Below are 21,642 nucleotides of genomic sequence, written 5' to 3'. Positions count from 1 at the left end.
GCTATCGCCAAAGCCATTTCGAGAAACTGAAACTCGCTCGCGTAAAATCAAACGGAAGGTGCTATGATGCCCAAGTCTCTTTGAAGTAATATGTTTCCGTCAACTCTCGTGCCTTCGCATCGCGGCTTCTGAAGAGAATGCGCATGTCCTCAAACTGGGGCACACAGCCACGCGAGTTGCAGTGAAAAGGACAGGCCTGAACCGGTTCAATTCTTTACTCGAGAGGACATGTTCCCATGTTCGGTCGAGGTGTGTGCCCTGTAACAGCTCGGAAGCATTTCCATATACCGCGCTTACTGAAAGCACAAATAGGGCCGAGCGGGCTTCTTCTCGCACTCCAACTGGTCGTGGTCGCAAACGCCACCACGACGACTAGACATTTTGTTCGGAGCTGAAAACAGCACATGTTCGCACATAAGGCCTGATCGCGGCCCTTTTCAGGTTGTTGGCGATCTCGTGCGTGTAAGGCACAACCTGGGGCCTTCGTCTCTTCCTTTGGGTAAAAGGAGGCTTACGTGCTGCCTCAGCCTTTGGACCTCTGAAGCGAGGGCTCTGAAGCACTGGATAATACTGCGTATAAACAAGGAATCCTGGCTCATCCCAGCCGCAAGATCTGCACGTGAAAACTAGTTTACCCCAGTGTGCTCGCATGACTTGAGTAATGTATTATGAAGTGCGGCATTAATATGCCGCACTTCATAATACGCCACACCATGCAGTCAATGTATTTTTTTTTTACTTTTTCTTTGAAACGCAGCAAGCCTTATCAAATACGCTGCAATGACTGAGAAACGCGATTTCTGCGTTTCCACGTGTTTAGGTAGGAGTGCCCCGACCAAACGCTCCATCTTATAACGACGATTTCTTTGCCTACGTCCCTTGCGTTTTCATTTGAGTGCGTTTCTCGCCAAGTAGATGAAACAATGTTCGTCGAATCGGCTTATATACGATACACAGCCATCGTTATTTAGACATGGGGGTGACCGGCTCTGTCTCTGGAGATTTGCGCAAGAAGACTGCGAAATGTACCTGAATATAACCACTGCAAAAAAAAACGTATCCGTTTTCAAGCCCATCATTCTTTTTAGCATTTGAGGCAATCTAACGATTCGGTTCATGTGCTTCTGTGCTAACAAGACTTGAATGCGAAGGCACTGCTGGTGCCACAGTACACGCACGGACACGATGGTACGCACAATATTTATTAGGTCATTATTGCTGCAAAAAGAAACCATCACCATCACGACATGTTTCTAGATTTTATAGCGTCAATTACATGTCCTGACACCGCTTCCAGTCGCTGCAGCTCAGTAACACCGTAAGCAGTTGACGACAACCTTGTCTTTGATGACGGTTACTGTGAAGAAGCACTCTGCTGTACTCACCCCGTTTTGCAGGGCATCCTACAGTGCAGGATCCATGACCGTTACAGAGAACGCTGGCTAGTAGTGGCTCCCTGGGAATCGACGTCAACGGTAACCGATCGACCCGAGTCCTGCATCCAGACAACCGTGTGACGTCGTCGGCAAAGAACCGTGAGCCATCCTGCTATCAATGGCGGCCTTAACATCATTCAGCGCTTTCAACGAGCCTTGACCCTGCTTTCCAACCTACTTTGCTTGGAGTGACCCTCTGTGGGCTTGGAGTTGGAAAGGCTATTGTGATTCGGAGTAAACCGGGACGCACTCCCGTTGAACGTCAAGATTTGTCTCGACGGTAAACTATAGACAACAGCAAGTGCAATGTACTGTAAGAAAATGTCCTGTCCAGAAGCTCAAAGAGCATTGGTCAACGCAAAACGGTGTCCTCGGTAATCGAAAAGACCTTACAGGTTATTCGAGAACCATTGTTTTAGCACTTGGTTGTGCGTTATGTACAATGCTGACAGTCTGCAACAGCTAATCGTCAAGGTACTTTACGAGGACCGGCAGGACTGCGTCAAGAGCGCAGACAGCTAGTGCTCTAACAATACTTCGCAAACAGCCTCCAAGGTCGTTCCTGATATTGAAAACCATTGTGCCTCTTGCAACCGCGCATTCTCTCATGATACGTTATTATCGATGTTGCCGTGCATCTGTTTTTCAGACCGCCGTCGAGAAAAAAAAAATTATCTTGCCATTTCTACGCGAGAGGTGTCCCAGCTTTCCCTTCAGTGATGGATGGCTGTCATAGGAAAGAAGAAAAAAAAAGTTGCATTAAAACAGGCCAGAGCAGATGGTTAAGCAAGAAGAGCTTAAGTTTGAAATTATTCGTTCTCTTCAGGCTTAACACATATAGACATTGTTCGTCGATGCATGCGGCTGTCTCCAAAGTTGTTTCGTTTACCAAGAGAGCCGTCTGCGTAGGCTGGTTGTCCTTGGACGTCCTCGCCGCAGGTTATGTTATACTGCGTTACTACTGCTGCTGCAGCACTCGTCCATCTTTCACAGTGCGGTCGAGTAAAATCTTGACGTTCCGTACAGGATACGTGCTCACTTTGGTTTCGTTGACGCATGCCCGTTCGAAGAAAAAGAGAAAAAAATCTTAGCCTGAGAATAGGATCAAAGCTGATGCGCGAGCAGGAGGGAAATTTCCTTTGCTTACACGGAGATTCGGGTTTGCATAACCATCGCCTTGGGGTGAGTAGGCGACCCCATAGGACCTCTGGTACGCTCATTAATGTATCAAGCGTTTCCGCCGACATCGCGAGCACATCTCTTCCCACCAAGCGACACAGTTGTTGCAAAAAAGGCGAAGCGATACCCTTCCTCTTTGAAAATAATGCCCCAGCTACTTCCTCAAGAAAGTACGGCAGCCTTAACGATCCGCAGGAAAGAAAAAACATGCAAGGAGACTGATTCTCACCGCGTCTGCGATGACGTGTCCAGGACCTAATGCCTGCGCACCTTGGGTGCACTCCCTGTCACACAGACCATGGCGGGGTGAGCTGCGTCTCTACCGGTCCCCGTTCTCAGAAGCGGTGTTACCAGTCCGTGGGCCTCCGTTGACTTCGCTCGCGGCCTGGAACGGCGGCCACCGCCAGCGTGATGGACACGTCTTCCTCGTTCGATGGCCACGTCAGAAGAACGATGTCTCGTCGGGAGACGGCCACTCCATGAGAGCCCAAAGCTCTCGTGGCCTGCAGGAACTCGAATAAAGTTGATTTCCTTCCTTCCTTCGTCGAGTATTCCAGCAGAGCACGAGCCTCGAAGATCACGCGATTTCTTTTTCTATTTCTTTCTTCTTAGTTTATCTTCAAGAAGAAGCCCGCGTGCGTTCAATGCTTTTCGCTGTGTTATTTCCGACGGCCATTTTATGGCATGTTTATGAAGAAACAGGCATATCCTTAACAAGTACTAGGTATTGCACTGAATAATTCCATGGTGTTACTATAACCTCGTCCTGGTCCGGAACTCGAACCTGGGACCACCGCCTTTCCGGGGCAGCCGCTCTACCATCTGATCTAACCAGGAGGCCAGCAGACGGCAGGACGAAGTCGAATTCGTCAAGAACTCGAAGCAAAGGCAAGAGTTTGACGCAATAGCTCTGCGGAAAGCCGCAAGGTGGAGACCTCGGTGTTGTTTCTTCTCTCCAACTTGCGGGTTTCCGCAGCACTATTACGTCATATGTCGAACTTATTTGGGCGTCTGCGTGCCCATGCGCGTGGTTGCGCAGGTGTTCTTCGGCTTGCACGCATGTTTACCTAAGCTCGCCACGAATGCGTCATCGATGCGCCCGTGGCGTAAGATTGATGGCCTCCTTCGTCGAGTGCACTGTCCTTGAAAAACAGCGATTCGGATAGACAAGCTATGGATTTGAACAAAGAAACTTCGGCACCAGCCATATTATTCTTTTTCATTAAGCATTCTGCACTTTGCTTTGCCGCTTTATAATGAATACTCGGAATGTCGTCGCACGTCTTCAAAGAACAAGTTCTGCTACAGACAGACAGACAGACAGACAGACAGACAGACAGACAGACAGACAGACAGACAGACAGACAGACAGACAGACAGACAGACAGACAGACAGACAGACAGACAGACAGACAGACAGACAGACAGACAGACAGACAGACAGACAGACAGACAGACAGACAGACAGACAGACAGACAGACAGACAGACAGACAGACAGACAGACAGACAGACAGACAGACAGACAGACAGACAGACAGACAGACAGACAGACAGACAGACAGACAGACAGACAGACAGACAGACAGACAGACAGACAGACAGACAGACAGACAGACAGACAGACAGACAGACAGACAGACAGACAGACAGACAGACAGACAGACAGACAGACAGACAGACAGACAGACAGACAGACAGACAGACAGACAGACAGACAGACAGACAGACAGACAGACAGACAGACAGACAGACAGACAGACAGACAGACAGACAGACAGACAGACAGACAGACAGACAGACAGACAGACAGACAGACAGACAGACAGACAGACAGACAGACAGACAGACAGACAGACAGACAGACAGACAGACAGACAGACAGACAGACAGACAGACAGACAGACAGACAGACAGACAGACAGACAGACAGACAGACAGACAGACAGACAGACAGACAGACAGACAGACAGACAGACAGACAGACAGACAGACAGACAGACAGACAGACAGACAGACAGACAGACAGACAGACAGACAGACAGACAGACAGACAGACAGACAGACAGACAGACAGACAGACAGACAGACAGACAGACAGACAGACAGACAGACAGACAGACAGACAGACAGACAGACAGACAGACAGACAGACAGACAGACAGACAGACAGACAGACAGACAGACAGACAGACAGACAGACAGACAGACAGACAGACAGACAGACAGACAGACAGACAGACAGACAGACAGACAGACAGACAGACAGACAGACAGACAGACAGACAGACAGACAGACAGACAGACAGACAGACAGACAGACAGACAGACAGACAGACAGACAGACAGACAGACAGACAGACAGACAGACAGACAGACAGACAGACAGACAGACAGACAGACAGACAGACAGATAGATAGATAGATAGATAGATAGATAGATAGATAGATAGATAGATGGGGTTAGCTGGCCTAGGGCTGCTCGGCCTCGCTGCTTTGCTTGAAAAGCCGCCATTGCGGAATCGCACAATATAGCGGGATTCGTGTTCAGTGTGCACCGTCAGACCATATGGACCCAGAACTGCGTCATCGCAAACCGGTCGCTCACCAGTGTTTGCCTGCATATTGGAAAGAACGCAGTGGCCGTCATTGTGTTAGGCGCTGCTGGCCAACAGCGTGTACTTTAGCGTTGCCAGACGCCGGCCTGTGCTAGCAGACAGGGACGCGTTTTCCCGGTCGACAGGGCATGCGAAGTGCTTCATTAAAGCATAAACCGCTCACATTCACATTTTATAACAGCGCGCGCGCGTGTGTGTTTGTGTGTGTGTGTGTGTGTGTGTGTGTGCGCGTGTGTGTGCGTGTGTGTGTGTGCGTGCGTGTGCGTGCGCGCGCGCGTGTGTGCGTGCGTGTGCGGGTGTGCGTGTGTACGTGTGTACGTGTGTACGTGTGTGCGTGTGTGTGTGCGGAAAGGCTTCCTAGGTTAAAGCCACACCCAGGCGCTACCACCAGCTACGCCACACCTATAGTTCTATATATCGCAGGCAAGGTGTGTTACAAAGCATGACGAGCTCTCGCGTAGACCACCTGAGGGCCTACACAGAGATCTCGCTTCAATTGCCGTGCTTGGACTCCGCGTACCGGTGCCCCTAAATCCACGTTGCAACATCACCTATATGCCCCTGTCTATTCATTCCGTATGCTCGGAAATATGCCAGCTGACTGAGAGATTCGCTGCCTGGGCAACCTCTCCGAGCAGCAACAGAAGAGCAGTGTATAGAAAACAGCCACAATAGATCTCGCCAAGGACGGGCGTGGATCGCATCGAACGCACCGAGCTCGCGAACAACGCTTCTCAAATAGCTGCAGAGGTCGGTTTTCTTTTTTCGCTTAACGTCCGCGCCATGTTGCGTCGGTTCATTGTCTTCGGGCGTCCGAGCGCATTTCTCTAGCCCCTTCGATTATTGTTGTCGTCTTGTCTTTCAGCGAGCCTTCGAGAGAAATGTTGACCGTTCTATACACCAGAGCTGTTCCCAGCTGTTTGTTTGGATGATGGATGGCGTTCGAAGTGAAGCGTGGCATGCAAATAGGCCATAGCGGAGCGCAAGCAAAACAAAATGTAGCTTAGATGCTCGGAACTCTTCCCCGATTAGCGAGGCTTAACATTTGCACCGTTTGGCCATCGAATCGAGACAATCCCGTGGGCCTAGATCAAAGTTGGGCCGTAACCCCGCTGGGTTGACGTAGATACAAACTCAAACATGAAGCTGCCAGCCGTCCTTGTGATCGTGGTTTTCAGCACCTCCGTTCCCGCGTCGGGATTCATAATGAAGAAAATAAAGGTAAGTCTCGAAATGCCATCATAACGTCACATGTTGAGTTTGACCCTTTAATGACGGCACATGTAAATACTCTGAAAAAAAAAACACGTTTAATTTTTTATCTAAATGTTCAAAGCACATTGAGAATAAGTATAATCACAAACAGAAAAGAAAGATATTTCGAGAAATCCTTTTACACCAGTAGCGGGGGAAAAAAACTAGGCAGAAAACTGGAAGGGTTCTTCGCCCCCAAGCCACCTATGGCGTCGTTTGAAGTCTGTACAGACAACTCTCGTCGTACGTGAACCACGGGCGTGCATTTCCTTTGCTTTACATCAAGTGTGCGACACCAGTGCAGCCAGAGAGCTTCCAGCTGTGATCTCTCCTCTGCGTGTGCTTTCAAAATAAAGCGAGTCACGCACCAAACCGATTCCGTCTCGTCTTGTGTTCCTGTTCTGAAGTAACAAACGACGCTTGTTGCTTGCCATCCGGTGTTTGGTGAAGGCACTTCACCAGGAACTTTGTACTCAATGCAGACGACGAATGCAGAAACTAAGCAAGGCAATTTGTTTGTTTGTTTGTTTTTCGAAGAAAATAAAAGGTGTATGCAGGTATGTTGCCTGTAGGCGCAACACTCGTCAATGAAGAGTTAAATGACTGACATGTTACTGGATATTGAATTTATAAATCGCGACACCCCATGTGGCGACTTGAAAGGTTGTTTCGTTACAACGGAAGGTCTCGAGAAGATGGAAGCTTGAAACGATTAAGAGCGGTCAAACAAGGAACGTCATTGGAGCCAACGTCTAGACAAACGAATCCTCGTTGTTTACAATAAGAGCACGCGCAAACACAAAGCAAGCAAAAGGCACAAGGGCACTTCAAACATATTCGTATCGACAAACCAATCCTTTTCTTCTGGTCATATTACTGAGTAAGAAGCTGTTAGTCCCTTATGATACAATTTTAGGCTTTCTAGATGGAGTCAGCAGGTTATCAAGGTAAATGTTAGATTTAATATGAGCATTGAAGACAGAAGAGTACCAGAATTTAATATCCATAACACTTATGTGGTTTCAGATGGCACCAGTTACCATTGCGGTAACATACACGCACACACACATACATGAGCTGTTGATGATTATAATGATGATGACAACGGCAGTGACCATACTAATTCAGAGGGATGCTCCAAAATTCGGCGGGTTTTTCATGAATCTATCAGATGGATTCTATTCAGAGATACTGCTAGTAACGATAACGATAATACGGGTTCTTGAGTTGAGACTTTCATCGGAGTGATTGTGAGCTGCTGCTGATGTTGATTGTCCTCGCCATATGCATTCACGTGAAATACATGTGGAGGGAGAAGGCGACTGGCGACGAACGACTCCGTCTGTGCCAGCTGGACCCGCCAGTCTTTACGTGACAGCAGTGCTGAACGTCTTGTCTTAGTCCTACTGTGTCACGATTTGCAACAATAAAGGTGCAGTATAGTAGTTGCCTGACTAACACTGCAGCCGATACGGTTAGCGGTACTATGAATGGTTAGGTCGTATAACAGAGCTAGAAACCACGACAAACAAGAAACAGCCTATATGTTTATGACGATGCAACGGAGCACAAAAAAGAAGAATGTGCTAACACAGCTGCCAGGCATTATAGAAAGGAAAGTTCGTGTATTTATTGTTCTCCGGTAGAGGGAAAAAAACATAGTCGGGATGTTTGGCCAGCCCGAGTGGGTCAAACCGGAATACGGGACATTTACTCAACAGTTGGTACTCTCTCTCTGAATTCGGGAAGGCTGGCAACAATAGATGCGAGGCAATAAGGACAGGACGCACGGAGGCTGTAGGGGGTGGTATTCTTCGTGCCAGGCACCCACGTTTTCTGCACGGCAGCAGTCGATGCCACATCCACGCGTGTATAGCCCCAAGCGCAACCTCACCACGGTGACGTAGACCGCCGACGAGAAGGTGCGTTACACGTGGAGAAATAAGTGCACGCGTGTAGCGAGTGAGAATGTTTTCTGTGCAAAAGTAATTCGCCTGCTGGAGACAACCGGAAGAAATAGCAGTGGGTATATGCTGTATCTTGTACTTGGATGACATGCAGCATGAGCAGCTACGGAACGATGGATTCACTTCACTCCATTACGGCACCGGCACAATTACATCGGGGGATGCAAATGGGAAGCGATCACGGAAGAGTCGGCAGCTCGGTGCTGGTCACTGGCTGCTTCCGTGGAATCCGTGGAGGACAATGCCACACGGCGGTGAATTTCGAGGTGCCTCAGCTGATGAGGCGTCCCGGACAGTGCAAGCTCCGCCATGGGAGACAGAAACGGCCCCTGCGTTATGCGAGAAAAGTTGACAAGGAAATTTATTCACCCATAGGCACGCTTACAATTGTGGTATGAACGTAATGTACAATATAAGGTATAGCACATGTAATACATGATACTTGATGTAAACAGATTAGCAAATGAAATGATAAAGTAGTGTCCGCTTGACACTGGCTTTGCCACACAACAACAACAACAACAAAACATCATTACAGCGTCCATGCAAAAGCATTATTGTCAGCTTCGAATTTATGAAAGACACCCGGGGCACATACAAATACAAAGTCTCAACTCAAGCAAACAGAAATGAGCATTACTCTGGCTGTAGAAAGACTTTGCCTCGGGAGACGGTTAGGTACAGCGTAGACCAGCGGCGAAGAAACTCGGCGCCACCGAGTTTGAATAGCTGTTCTTCAAGATGACCGCATACTATTACCCGTAGTTTTCGTATGCTGGGGTACATTGCTCTATTTGACTGCATAGATCGTTCTGCAATGTTGCGGAAGCACCACAAAACGTATCTAGCGCTGTAGTAGACGAGACTCGCAGACCGATCTCGGCGCCGTGGTGGCCGCACGATGGATATCCCAAACATTCTTGCAACTAGCTTCCAGAAGGTGCGTGCTACAACGCACTCCTTTACTACATGTGCGTTGGTCTCTGTTTGTGCAGTGTGGAAATAGTCAGGGTCGGTCGGACACACAACTTCTGTACGACATGTTCGGCCATGTATCCTATACCTGCGTCTGCCCATGCTTCTAGCGCAGGCTTATCGGTGGAAGTATAGACGCGCTTCGTCTTCACAAACGATTGATTGATTGATTGATTGATTGATTGATTGATTGATTGATTGATTGATTGATTGATTGATTGATTGATTGAAACTTTATTATTCCATCGAACTGGGATGCCCGCCTCTTTCCCTACACGCAGCTAGGGGGGGGGGACGAAGCAGTCCCCGCGCGTTGAGGACGGTGAGTCTTCACAGCCTCAACGGCCAGGCGGATTGTTCGACGCTGGTCGTCTTCAGCCTCACTCTGGAGCAAGGCTTCCCAGGCTTCTCTACTCTCAATGTTTTCCTTGGCCCCTGGGGAGTCAGCACATTCCCATATTACATGACCTAGCGTAATCTTTCTATTTACAAATTTTGCAGAGGGAGTCGTTATAGTCCCTCGTCTGTGTTAAGTAGATCCAATGTGGTGATGTATAATTGTTTCCCTGGAGGCGCCGCCAAATGCGAGCGTCCTCCAGAGAGAGAGACCGATGCGGAGGCGGAAAGATTCCTCTTTCGGCTTTGTAATGATCTACAATTTCCCTGTGCGTGATGATGTTATCTTTGATACCTGGAACTGGCTGCTCTAGAGTTGCCCGGTGGTAGAGTGCTCGGGCGAGCTCGTGAGCGGCTTCGTTGCCTGGGACTTCATGGGGTTCACAACACGCTAGTTGAGCTCGCTGAGGCAGTACGAGTGCCTCAGTTGGAAAGAGTAAGCCAGTCCAAAACAGGGAGAAAAATCATGGAATAGGTAGGAATCCAATGCGACAAGGGTGCTCCGACTGGCAAGAAGGACATTTCCGTTGGACGTGCGTAAACGCTTCCGAACTGCCCCCCTACCTAAAAATATGCGTCCTATCTGCAACAAAGAGAGGAGAGCTCACAGTGCTAAGGCTCTAGTAAGTAAACTCAAAAACACACCGGCGCATAAAGTAGCGTACGTGGACGCCGCTTGCGGCAGAGACGGGGCTGCGGTATCGACGGTGATTGATGGCGACGGGTGCGTTAAGATACCGTGCTCCACTTGCAGGAGGGTCGCCTGTAGAGCCGAGGAGGTTGCAGTAGCGCTCGCTTGTTGGGGTACAAAAGCGGGAGTCATATGATGCGATAGCAAATTAGCTATACGATATTTTAACAAAGGGAGAATCTCGGAAGAGGCCCTCCAAATTCTACTCAAAAACCATTCTTTATAAACGAGAACCCTATGACGTCACAAGCACGCAGGCGCGCGGGCAGGAACAAAACGAAACAAAAGCACATGTTGCGTTTTTCTAGTGAGCCACTTCAATCTGTCGCCGCATTTATCTTCTGTTTAGGCAGCCTGCCTGAACCACACTAGAAAGGTCAGAACGAATAGAATCCCGCACGCCTGCTGGAGTCAGCAAGCGCACGATATATGGAGGTGGCTAGGCACATATGCTTAACACTTCTTGGCGTGGAGGAGTTCTGTACTTTGCGTTTTCACCAGGTGCGGCAGAGGGGTGGAAAGGGGTACTTCCTAAGCACACTGGAAAACAGGCAAACGTGGCAAGTATACAAGAAAAAGAATTTCTCTAACACGCCTTCTTGGTGCACATACCGAATTACATGTGCAGTGCATATTTTCTGGCGCAGCTCTAAGGCGCCCGTTCCGGCGACGAGCGTCGGCGTAACCGAGCGAACGAGAGAGAGAGAGAGATTGCGAAGAAAGAAAGAAAGTGCGAACGCGGGGCGCAGCGGGGCAACAAAGACGCGAGGAGGAAAGCGGAGGAGGAGGGTTTGGCGAAAGCGTGAGAACAAAAGCGTGCTGCGGCGACGATGCCTACGAGATGGCGCCAGAGTAGCGCGCATCGTCTGCGAGGTCTGTCCACGGCAGTTGCTGTGAATGGCGCCTGCGCGTCACCCACGCGCTGCCTCTCGCGATCTCCAGATGAGCGAGGCAGTCGCGTTGCACTTCGCTCCGTTTGCAACGTGCCGCACGAGACAGATTTTCCGCGCCGGCCAATATATCGCGAAATGCAAACACGTTTAGAGCTGCGCTCGAATTGCGCATTAGGGAGTATCGCAATCGTCGGTGAATATTTTAGTGGTCTTATTCAAGAATTTACAGTATAACAGGGAAACACGTTCCTCGTGTACAACGTTGTTCAAGGATAAATGGTGCTTATTATAACACGCACATATCTTGTGACTGTTCAAAGATGTTTACCTTTGAGAGAGGTATTTAGTTCTGTTGTACCTGTTTGTGAGTCAGCTGCGTCTTCTGGACATGATCTTGTCTTGTTTTTAGCGCTACTCAGGTTGAGTGCAACTGAGTAGAGAAGAAGGCAAGCAAGAATAGATGACAGGAAGGAATGAGATGCTCATGAGGATGATGGATATGATTTAATGGGTTCAAACCCACTGTGGCGAATAGACCCCGAACCTTGTGGTAATATGATAATCCTGTCATCTTTTTTTTGCTTCTTCTCTATTTTCCTCTACACTAAACCTCAGTTGCGCTTGAAACAAGACAATATAGTGCGAAACGAACTTGCCCGATGTGCCTTCTGGACAATTATTTTTATGCAATCCAGTAACTTTTGTTGTTTGTACGCAGATCATAACGTAAACAGATTATAATTTTTTTTTTAAATTGATCGTGTGTACATCTGCCACTGCCAATCTCAAAACATTACCTCCAAATATATTCGAGCCTTTCAAATTCTAGTTTCCTGGATGGTGGAAGCAAAACTCTACGCCGGTTCTCATATGCGCGAATTTTGGCCACAAAGCGCTTTCTTCATAAGTTTACTTGCAAGAAGCTTCATTTATTGCTTTTTTAATTATTTATGGGTTGGCGTTATTTGTCTGCACAGCCTGTCATTTACTGTTAACATTCCTGTCGTTTTCAATTACGTAGGTAAGCATTCGAACGAGAAGTTGGTACATAGGGTGAAACGTAGGGTAAAGGAGAATGCCGTGTAGGGTAATAATGTAGTTTTTTTTCCCTCTACGTCACCAAGAAGGGTTTCTTTTTTTAAGATGGTTGACAACACTGCAAGACGGTTTGACGCTCGCCGTCTTCGTTCGCGTCCGATGCTGGACATCACGTGACCGAGCCTGCGTCGCCCTGCGGTCGGGCTAGGTGTAGAGAGTGCGGGTCTCCTCCTCTAACACGATCGTGGCTGCGCGCGGCACTGGCAGATTGGCCTAGATATATTTCTGGTACACACACTGTAGTACTGGCTGCCCCGCATGACCCAGCGGATATGTCGCCCGCGTGCCGTATGTCGGACGTCACTTGCCGCGGGTAGACAGCACGAGAGGTACGCATGCAAAGGCGAGTCTAGATGGCTGATGGCTTCGTACGCGCGCTCTCCCAGCTGCTTGCCGTTGGAGGTCGCGTAGTGTGAGCTCTGTGCAATAAGCACGGTTGAAACTTTGAAGCGAGCAGCCGCGCGAAACATTTTCATTTAGAAAAAACAGAATGATGATGATGATGATGATGATGATGATGATACAAGGATGCACGCACGTACACCGCGCTGGCACCACATCTCGTTACGCCAGCGTAATGAGAGCGAGGGCTCAGGGCCATCGAGTGATATCTGTTCATGTTTGAGCCTACCGCGTGAAGCCATGCTTGTTTAGTTACTAAGACTATATTTACTGCAATGTGTACACCCTACATAGCTACGAACCTTCGCGTGATTGTCGAATGCTTTGCTATATAGCTATCACCGGCCTCCTTCTTTGGCCGAAACTGCGGCGTTTATTTCCCTTCCTCCATAGATTATATCACCGTGAACGTGATGTCACACTGACGACAACGTCATCGGCACAATGCATGATGCGCACAACTTGTGTTTGAGCGGTGGCTCAGACCACTTTCTCGCGTACTGATTCGCCACGTTATCTTTTCCACAAGAAAAATACAAAGCGCAGTTCTGAAAACACGACTCTCATACGTGCCTCAACTGACGTACTTTATTTGTTATCACTTTAAATCCGACACTTGCGCACTTCCATTACCGATGTGTGTATAGCATCCCTTGACCTGCGCCTTTTCTCTCAAGTTTCAGCACTTCGGACCTGGCATGGGACGTATGATACAGCTGGGGGGAGGGGGAGCGGGAGCAGGCTCTTCCGAACCAGTTGACTTTGAGGGAGAGTTCACACCAGAGATGCGGAAGCTGCAGCGCCAGGTTCTGAGGAGTCACAACCGCTACAGGCGTCGGCACGGAGTTCACACTCTGAAACAAGATCCTGAGGTGAGGGGGGAGAGGGGAGACACGACATATCCTTCTCTTTCAGCACAGACCTTCAGAGAAAGTTACTAACGTTACCTCACATTTGCTAAAGCGAGAAACTTGAAGTGATCCAAATGAGTGCTGTTCGATTGTTTATTCTAAGTTTAGGCTACTGACACACGGATTAAGTTTACGATTACTTACAATAACGAAAAACTCGAACTACGAAGAAGAGTAACTGCCTAAACTTTCGTTATTTATTTCTTCACCATAAGTTAGCCCTTATCCGCAGAACGTGGTACTGACCTTTTTCCACACGCCATGGTTAAGTACATCCTTTAATTCCAGGTAATTGCGATAGCAATTATATGAGTTTTCCAGGAAAATTGATGACGTCGGCGTCGCCATGATATATATATATATATATATATATATATATATATATATATATATATATATATATATATATATATATATATATATATATATAAACGAGAATAAAGCGGTTCAACCGAGGCGCCCGATCTTTTTACTCACTAAACGAAGCCAACAAAGACACCAAGGACAACATAGGGGAAATTGCTTGTATTTACTAATTGAGTTAAAAAAACGATAAATTAGCAATGAATGTCGATGAAAAAAAACTACCTACCGCAGCTAAGGAACCTATCCCACGTCTTAGTATTACTAGTGTGATGCTCTAACCATTTGAGGTAACAAATATCGGCCTCTCGGTTAAGCCCCTTTCTTATGGTTCCTTACATAAAGAGGGTCTCAAATCCGGCAGCACTGATGCCTTCAGGTAGCATGTGTGGGTATACTGATCAGTTGCCTTCAAGCAAAAATGTCACGTACAGGTGCCGCCTGCGTCAGAAAGGATGTTCCACATCCGCCGCCAAGGTGTGTGAGTGGTGGCGCTGGCTAAAGCTTCGAAGGTTGGTTCAAATAATAAAAAAGAACGTGAATACCCAAGATGGTGAATGGGAAGACGGCGCCGCGGTTACTGGCTTGCTTTATTCACCCAGGGGACCTGTGAAACCAACTACGTCTCAGGCGTATGGCGCACAAATATAGGGGGGGAAATAGATATTCCCTTAAAAAATTTCATAACACACAATTAACCTACAAAAATATGGGCTGCACCTGACGAATATGGTGGCCTACATTCTCCCGAAATGTCACATTGCTGCCGTTATTAGGGCATCGGGGGCAATTTTGTTAGTATTCAACGATAGCGCCTTGAGAAAGGCAGAAAACGAAGGTCTACTACTTTTTAATTAACACATAATTAATCCACACAGTTCATTTATTCCTAGACCTCATCCCATTCCTGTACACGACTGCTACTTCTTCGCAATATGAGCTCAGAATTTCGTCCCCTCACGACCCAGTGAAAAGACGCAGCACATAAGTGATACAACGTTAAAGTTGCTGGAATGCAGCGCCCCCAAGCAGCGCTGCCTTTTTTGTGTTGCTGCTGCGCCATGCCTAGCGGGCAAGTGATAAGTGGCCGCGGTAGTCCTGTTCGCTACAATAAAACATGTGAGTTCGTTAATACTAGGCGTGCTTGGCCTGTTTCTTCAGTGCACACTAAACAATTTCTCACCCATAAGGGTGTAAATTAGCTTGTCCCCAGACGAACACCCTTTGCCACCTATTGGGTGCTTAAAAAAGGGTGCTAGGAAAGGGTGCAGAGGCTAGCACCCTTAAGGAAGGGTGCACAGCATAAAATTTTAAAGGGTGTAGTGGTCGCACCCTTATTAAAGGGTGCTATTTTACCATAACACCCTATGAAATGGGTGCTGGAAGGGTGCTCTACATTGATTCACCCGAGCAGCAAAAGCCGAGGATTGATGCACGAAAAACATAGAATGCTCTACTCCACAGACAAGGCAGGCCGCATGCTAGCAACCGATATTTGGACAAAACAGTGTCTGTGTGTGTGTGTGTATATATATATATATATATATATATATATATATATATATATAGTGCAAAAATATGCATCTTTCCCACCCATGGATGCCACTTGTCACACATTGCATAAATGTTCTATAGCTATACCTATTTTTGGACCACAATGCACAACATCAATCCAAGGACCCTAGCAGCACATATGCATGCCATGTGAAATGGAAAATTTAATCAGGAAAGCAATGCATGTGAACCATTGCTTTCCAAGGAAATATACGACTGTTGAACTGCAACAGTCATATTTCCCTCGCAACAAAGGCAAATAATATACACCACACAGCACCTGGTGATCTTTTGCCCATTTGAGACATGCGTGGCACAAGTGTTTTTATACATATGAGAGTGCGGGATAGTTTTGGTTTCAAAGTAAATTTATTAAGAACATCAATAATTAATGCAACACGAATACATATGAACAATAGAAATAGAACAATACAACTGAACAATAGAAAGCAGGTCGACGCTATATTTTTAGATTGCTCGAAGGCTTTCGATCTGGTCGTACATAACGAATTAATTAAAAAAAACTGATGGAAATGAATATAAATTATGTTATGTCGATCCGCTCATATCTTACAGATCGGACACAATACGCTGATATAAATGGTAACAAATCTAACCAATTAAAGATAACCTCAGGCGTTCCACAGGGATCCGTTCTAGGACCACTTCTTTTTCTAGTTTAAATAAATGATATTGCTCATCACATAAATAACGACATAACCATCCTGTTATTTGCAGGCGACTGTTTATTATATCGTGAAATCAATAACCAAAACGACCAGGCGTCACTTAGTCAAGCCCTTAAAGCTGTAGAAGTCTGGGCCATAAGAAGTAAAATGAAAATTAACGAATCTAAATCAGTCCTGCTCAGAGTTACAAACAAAAGGAAGCGTGTTATTGAGCGTAATTATGGGATGAACTCAACGATTCTACCTGAAGCCGAAACGATAAAATACCCAAGTTTAACAATTTCTAAAGACTTAAGTTGGAAATCACACGTAAACAGAACTTGTGGAGCTGCAAAAAAAAAAAGTTATGCCTCCTTCGCCGAAAATTAAAGCTGGCAACCACACCCTTCAAAGTACTTGCATATTTAACTTACATTAGACCGACGTTAGAGTATGCCAGTGTCATTTGAGATCCGTTTCAATCAGGATTAATAAATCGCATTAAGAAGATATAGAAAAAATCTGCAAGGTTCATTCTTTCCCGGTATTATCGCATTGACTCTGTTTCCGAAATGCATTGGTTACTTGATTTGCCTCCACAACGGAAGTTTGCTAGACTTAAATTTCTTTTGTTATCAAAAGTTACCACTTTGTTGTCAAAAGTTTGTTACCACTTAAATATTGTTACGGCCAAGACGGCCAACAGCACATTCAACATGGCTCACTTTTGGTGACTTTGTTCAAGAACTTTGTAGCCACTACTCTAGGGGCACTCAATGTGAGCCCGAGGAAAAGGCGCTCCAACACGACAAGAGTGTTGAACAGCTTGCGGTCGTACTGGATATTGAAGAGCCAGTCAGCAGATAAGACAGCCGCCAGCCCCTCCTCCCCATTTTTCACCGCAAACAACTTCTCGCGGTCCACCTTGATGTGGAGAAGGTCAGCCTCTACAACGTCTGCTCCAGAAAATACGATGCAAGGGGTTGCAGGAACGCTCGGGTCCTGTAGTAGCAAAAAAAATATTGCATCATCACCAATAGACCATGAATAGTACATTGTCACCTCTTCATACTCAGTCACCCTTTATGAAGCTTTCTGCAGGTTATACATCATTTCAACGCAATACAAACAATGTTAACAATGCAAATGGCTAGTCTGACATTTATGCATGCAATTTTGGTTTATGCCCGACGAAAATTTTGGGACCACGCCCAGAATTGCCCCCACTTCTTGAGATTGCAGCTTTATTTTATAATAAATATGTTGCACAGAATTCGCTGAGGCCAATTCACTCTTAATTTAAACATTGATGAAAACTAATACAGCGCTCTTCTCGCAATTTAGGAAGGAGGGGATTGGCCCATACTTGAAAGTGGCATTTTCAGTTCCATTTTAAAGGACTATAGAGACTTTAGTCGCGTGCTTTCTTCTTTTAAATGATGTGGTAGACATAATAAATGGTTGGCCATATGGTATTCGCCTACAACCACCAAATAATTCTTATTAGAATTTATTTTCTTATACTTCAATTTCATCAATCCAATGGTGGTTACGAGGTGCAGTTGACTACGTCACGCGAGACATGAAGAAAGAACGACAATATAATCACTGGTATAGTTTCAATTCACTACAACAATCAAACGTGTTTTAAGAGCTATAGACCCCAAATTATGTATCAGCAGTTATATTACAGCTTTTTCTCTGTCTCACGTGACCTAAACAGCAACTACACATCACAGACATTGTTAAGATGAAATCAAAACAGAAGCATTAAGAATAAATTCAATTATAAATTATTCGGCGTTCGTAGGCCAATAATACTGATTGATAATGGATACTAATGTCTAATGAATCATTTGTAGGAAAATATGCACCGCATTCGTCTTGGTGTTGCACTCACCAGGCGCTATACGCATATCAGCTGCAGTGACATTGGTCCCAACTGTGATCACTGCCAACCGCCAGAAACACTTGGGCACATATTTTGCTCATGCCCAGCGTATGTGCGAGAACGGCAGAGCCTTTTTCCTACTATTCAACGAGTGACTAAAAGACCAATATCTTAAGAGATTGTATTAGGTCCTTGACCTGACACCAACAGCCCAGCTGTGGTCACTGGAGTGACTATAGCTTTCCTTCAAGCCATTGGACTCTAAGCACGACTCTAGTATGACCTCAACGTGATGGACATGTATACAGGTATATGCACCTTCTTATCTTATCATTCATCGCTCTTTTTCTCTCCCCCCTTCCCCAGTGTAGAGTAGCAGGCCAGTGCAAACTAACGCTCAAGCCGACCTCTCCGCCTTTCTTCAAATAAACATCTCTCTCTCTGGTACCTAGTTGCAAGACATATTCCAGGTTCTTTGCTGCTAATACTTCACGGCTGCTCGGGCCCTGCTCATCACCACACTTGTAACTGAAGTCTCTCTTTAGCCCATTGGCATTCAAAATTTCAGTAATGTTAAGCTTGCTCGGGCCCTTGTCATCACCACCCTTGTAATGAAATAGTCTCTTCAGTCCATTCACATTCGAAACGCCAGTAACGTTAAGCGCATAAAGTCTGAAGACGCAACATACCATGCATTCAGAGTAGAGTAGGTGGCAGCTCCCTGGGGAACACCTTTATGCTTTTAGAGTACTTGCTTTACTTATTCCTTTACTACTTTGTTTGGAATATAATTCTTAGGATTGCTTTTATATTATTGGCTCCCAAAATTGGGGGAGCAGCCTACACAATAGTACAGCCACTGTCCGTATGTGGTATTTATCTACCATGTTTATTGATGTGCTATATGTTGCTAGGTACCAAATACACAAGAGAATAACCAACACATGCTTAACATATGTATACATTTCGTGAAAAACATGAGTGTCATTGGCACTAAAGCTAACCACACGAGGAGGTTCTACCTAGAATTGTGGTATATAGAAGCCACGCAAGGAATCCTGAACAGATCCACGGGAGTACTTCCAAGCAGCATTATTATTTAACCTGCCATGCTGTAAAAAATTATTTACGAGTTATTGCGCTGCACTTACGTCCTTGAAAAATCAAGTTTTTCAGAGATCACGTGGGCCTGACTACGCAGAATGAGAACTTGTCTTTACAGGAATTCAAGTCGCCCATTTAAAAGTCGTTTATTCCTTTTTGAATGGGCCCAGATATTTGTTGATATTATGCTTCCCGTGTTCGATGTAGAACTATCACAGTAAAGCACCGTGCATTGCTGACCAGTTTTAAGCAAAGCTCATGGGTACTAATCATACATTGTACCAGAACAAATTCGCAAGAAACTTACCTCCTCTCGCACAAAGATGACAGACCATCAACTTCCTTGACATTGAAAGACAGTATCCGAAGTGCTGCAACTGTTAGGACGTCTGCAAAGCGAAAGGTTCATAGCAAACACTTTAATGCACTTTTTGAGTACCTTCCTAAAATTCCCTAAATCTGTGACAAAGGTTGGTTTTGCAAACTATTTGCGCCGTGATTTTCTGTCCCTAAAAGCAACTGAACACTGGTGCTAGGGTAACATCCCCTTATTTATGTCCACTGCACCTTGAAGACCTTCCCCATGGGTATTCCAATACTCTATAGTGCCTGCCATGGCCCAGAATATTCTTGATCTAGGCATGCAACTGTGCAACACTATGCCAGTTTATTTCCATTCTACACATCAAACAACGTACCATTAAAGAATTTCAGTTTTAGACCAGATATGAGTTGAAAACCTCAAGAACTGTCTTCAAAGAACCAAATCGTTAAACACAGATGTACTGTAATGTTATGCCTATAAGATGAGATCCTGCAAAAATAATTTGTCACGGAGTGTAGGTCTAAAAGCTGCCGATTAAGCCTTTGTAACAGCACTCACGTCGTGTTCGCAGCCTCTCCGGTGACATCTCACGAGCCTGTTCAAGTGATACCATTACACTTGCTTCGCAAGGGATGCGTTTCATTTCTGCCATTTTCACAATTTTGTTGATCCCTTTTGCAATACAAGGTGAAGGGTCAATCTTAGTTAGTCTTGCAAAGTCACTGCAAAACTGCAAAAAATAAGATGTATACAAAGTGCACTACAACAAAAACCCAGCAAATACATAGCAGTTATTTTTACCATGGTATCTACAAGCACAGCATTTACATTGTAGATTGGGCAGGAGACAGATGTAAACAATCCAAGTGAGCACTCTGACCTTACAAAATAGAAATGGCAACTTTTTTCTGAAGCTGTACTTGAAACTGAAAATTTCGAGTTACACAGAAAAGAAAACCAATTTATGGTGCTCATTGTTTAACCTTCTATTGAAATAGAAATGAATCGAGGAGTTTTCACTGTCTTGGCGACGGCTACCCCTTCTCACTTACTACAAGAAGTTAAAAAAAAGGGAGTGTTGCTTTCGCTAAGTTCATAGGTTATATCTTCAACACAGTTCTCTAGTATTTTTCACACATAAGCACTGCACACGCATAAGCACTATGTACACACACTATGTAGTTCAGTCAGTCGTCATTACAAATGTCAATGTCTTGATAGAAGCGTTGAACGACTTTCATTGCCTTGTGGTGTACCTTTGATGGCCATGTGTCTGTGGCACAAGGCTAGCCTTGGTGGCATAGCTAATGAGTCTTCTGCCCAAATGCATTAGAGCAATAACTTTTTCGTCAGAACAATATTTAGAGAGCAGTAGTTGAGTGTTTTTTGCAGTACAATAGAACATGTGTGTGCATTAAAATTAGTTTTTCAACCAGTTACAGAAGCTCTAGCTCTTTTTATATGCAGCTGCCTCCTCAACCATGCAGGCTAACTTAATGTAAATGCTGTTTCATACATAGTAGCAAAAGTTTACTTACCCGCTCAAAGCTCATCATGTATGGGTACTTCCTCTTCGCCTCATGAATACTATTTGTTGCGACGTCAGAAATTTCTTGGCGCCATGTCGAGGCCATCCTTTCATTGATTTGATCCTCGTCAGGAGAGCCTTTGCGCGATTCACAGCTCAGCCACTCCGTGTGCATTTCAAAACTTTTTTCTTCTCCGGCTATTGTAGAGATAGCAACATCCTGTGGGAAGCAACACCAATACAGCTGATTGCGGCATAAATACACCTGCCGTATGCAAGGAAACATTGCAGTAATGTCCAAGAGGTATTGTCAAAAGCTAATGGCCCCATTCACTATTCTTTTCATGTGATACATTTACACCAACACACAACTACATAGCTAATTGTATG

General features: G+C 45.8%; 1 protein-coding gene and 1 long non-coding RNA gene across 2 annotated transcripts in view; one reads left to right on the top strand and one right to left on the bottom strand.

The window, feature by feature from the left end:
* Window positions 1-21,642, top strand: part of LOC126526051 (uncharacterized) — a 74,661-nt gene that overhangs the window by 18,691 nt on the left and 34,328 nt on the right. The window contains exons 5-6 of the mRNA XM_072284132.1: window positions 6,359-6,453; window positions 13,586-13,780. Of these exons, the coding sequence (XP_072140233.1) occupies window positions 6,359-6,453; window positions 13,586-13,780 (290 nt within the window). The remainder of the gene's footprint in view (window positions 1-6,358; window positions 6,454-13,585; window positions 13,781-21,642) is intronic.
* LOC140219888 (uncharacterized) lies at window positions 19,715-21,435 on the bottom strand. Its single transcript, XR_011896146.1, has 3 exons — window positions 21,263-21,435; window positions 20,283-20,454; window positions 19,715-19,788 (listed from the first exon to the last, which is right to left on the bottom strand). It is a non-coding gene; the product is annotated as an uncharacterized lncRNA (long non-coding RNA).

Source organism: Dermacentor andersoni, chromosome 8 (assembly GCF_023375885.2).
Source record: "Dermacentor andersoni chromosome 8, qqDerAnde1_hic_scaffold, whole genome shotgun sequence".
Taxonomy (NCBI): Eukaryota; Metazoa; Arthropoda; class Arachnida; order Ixodida; family Ixodidae; genus Dermacentor; species Dermacentor andersoni.
The sequence above is the reverse complement of the archived record's forward strand: the minus strand, read 5'-3'. Positions and strand labels throughout refer to the sequence as shown.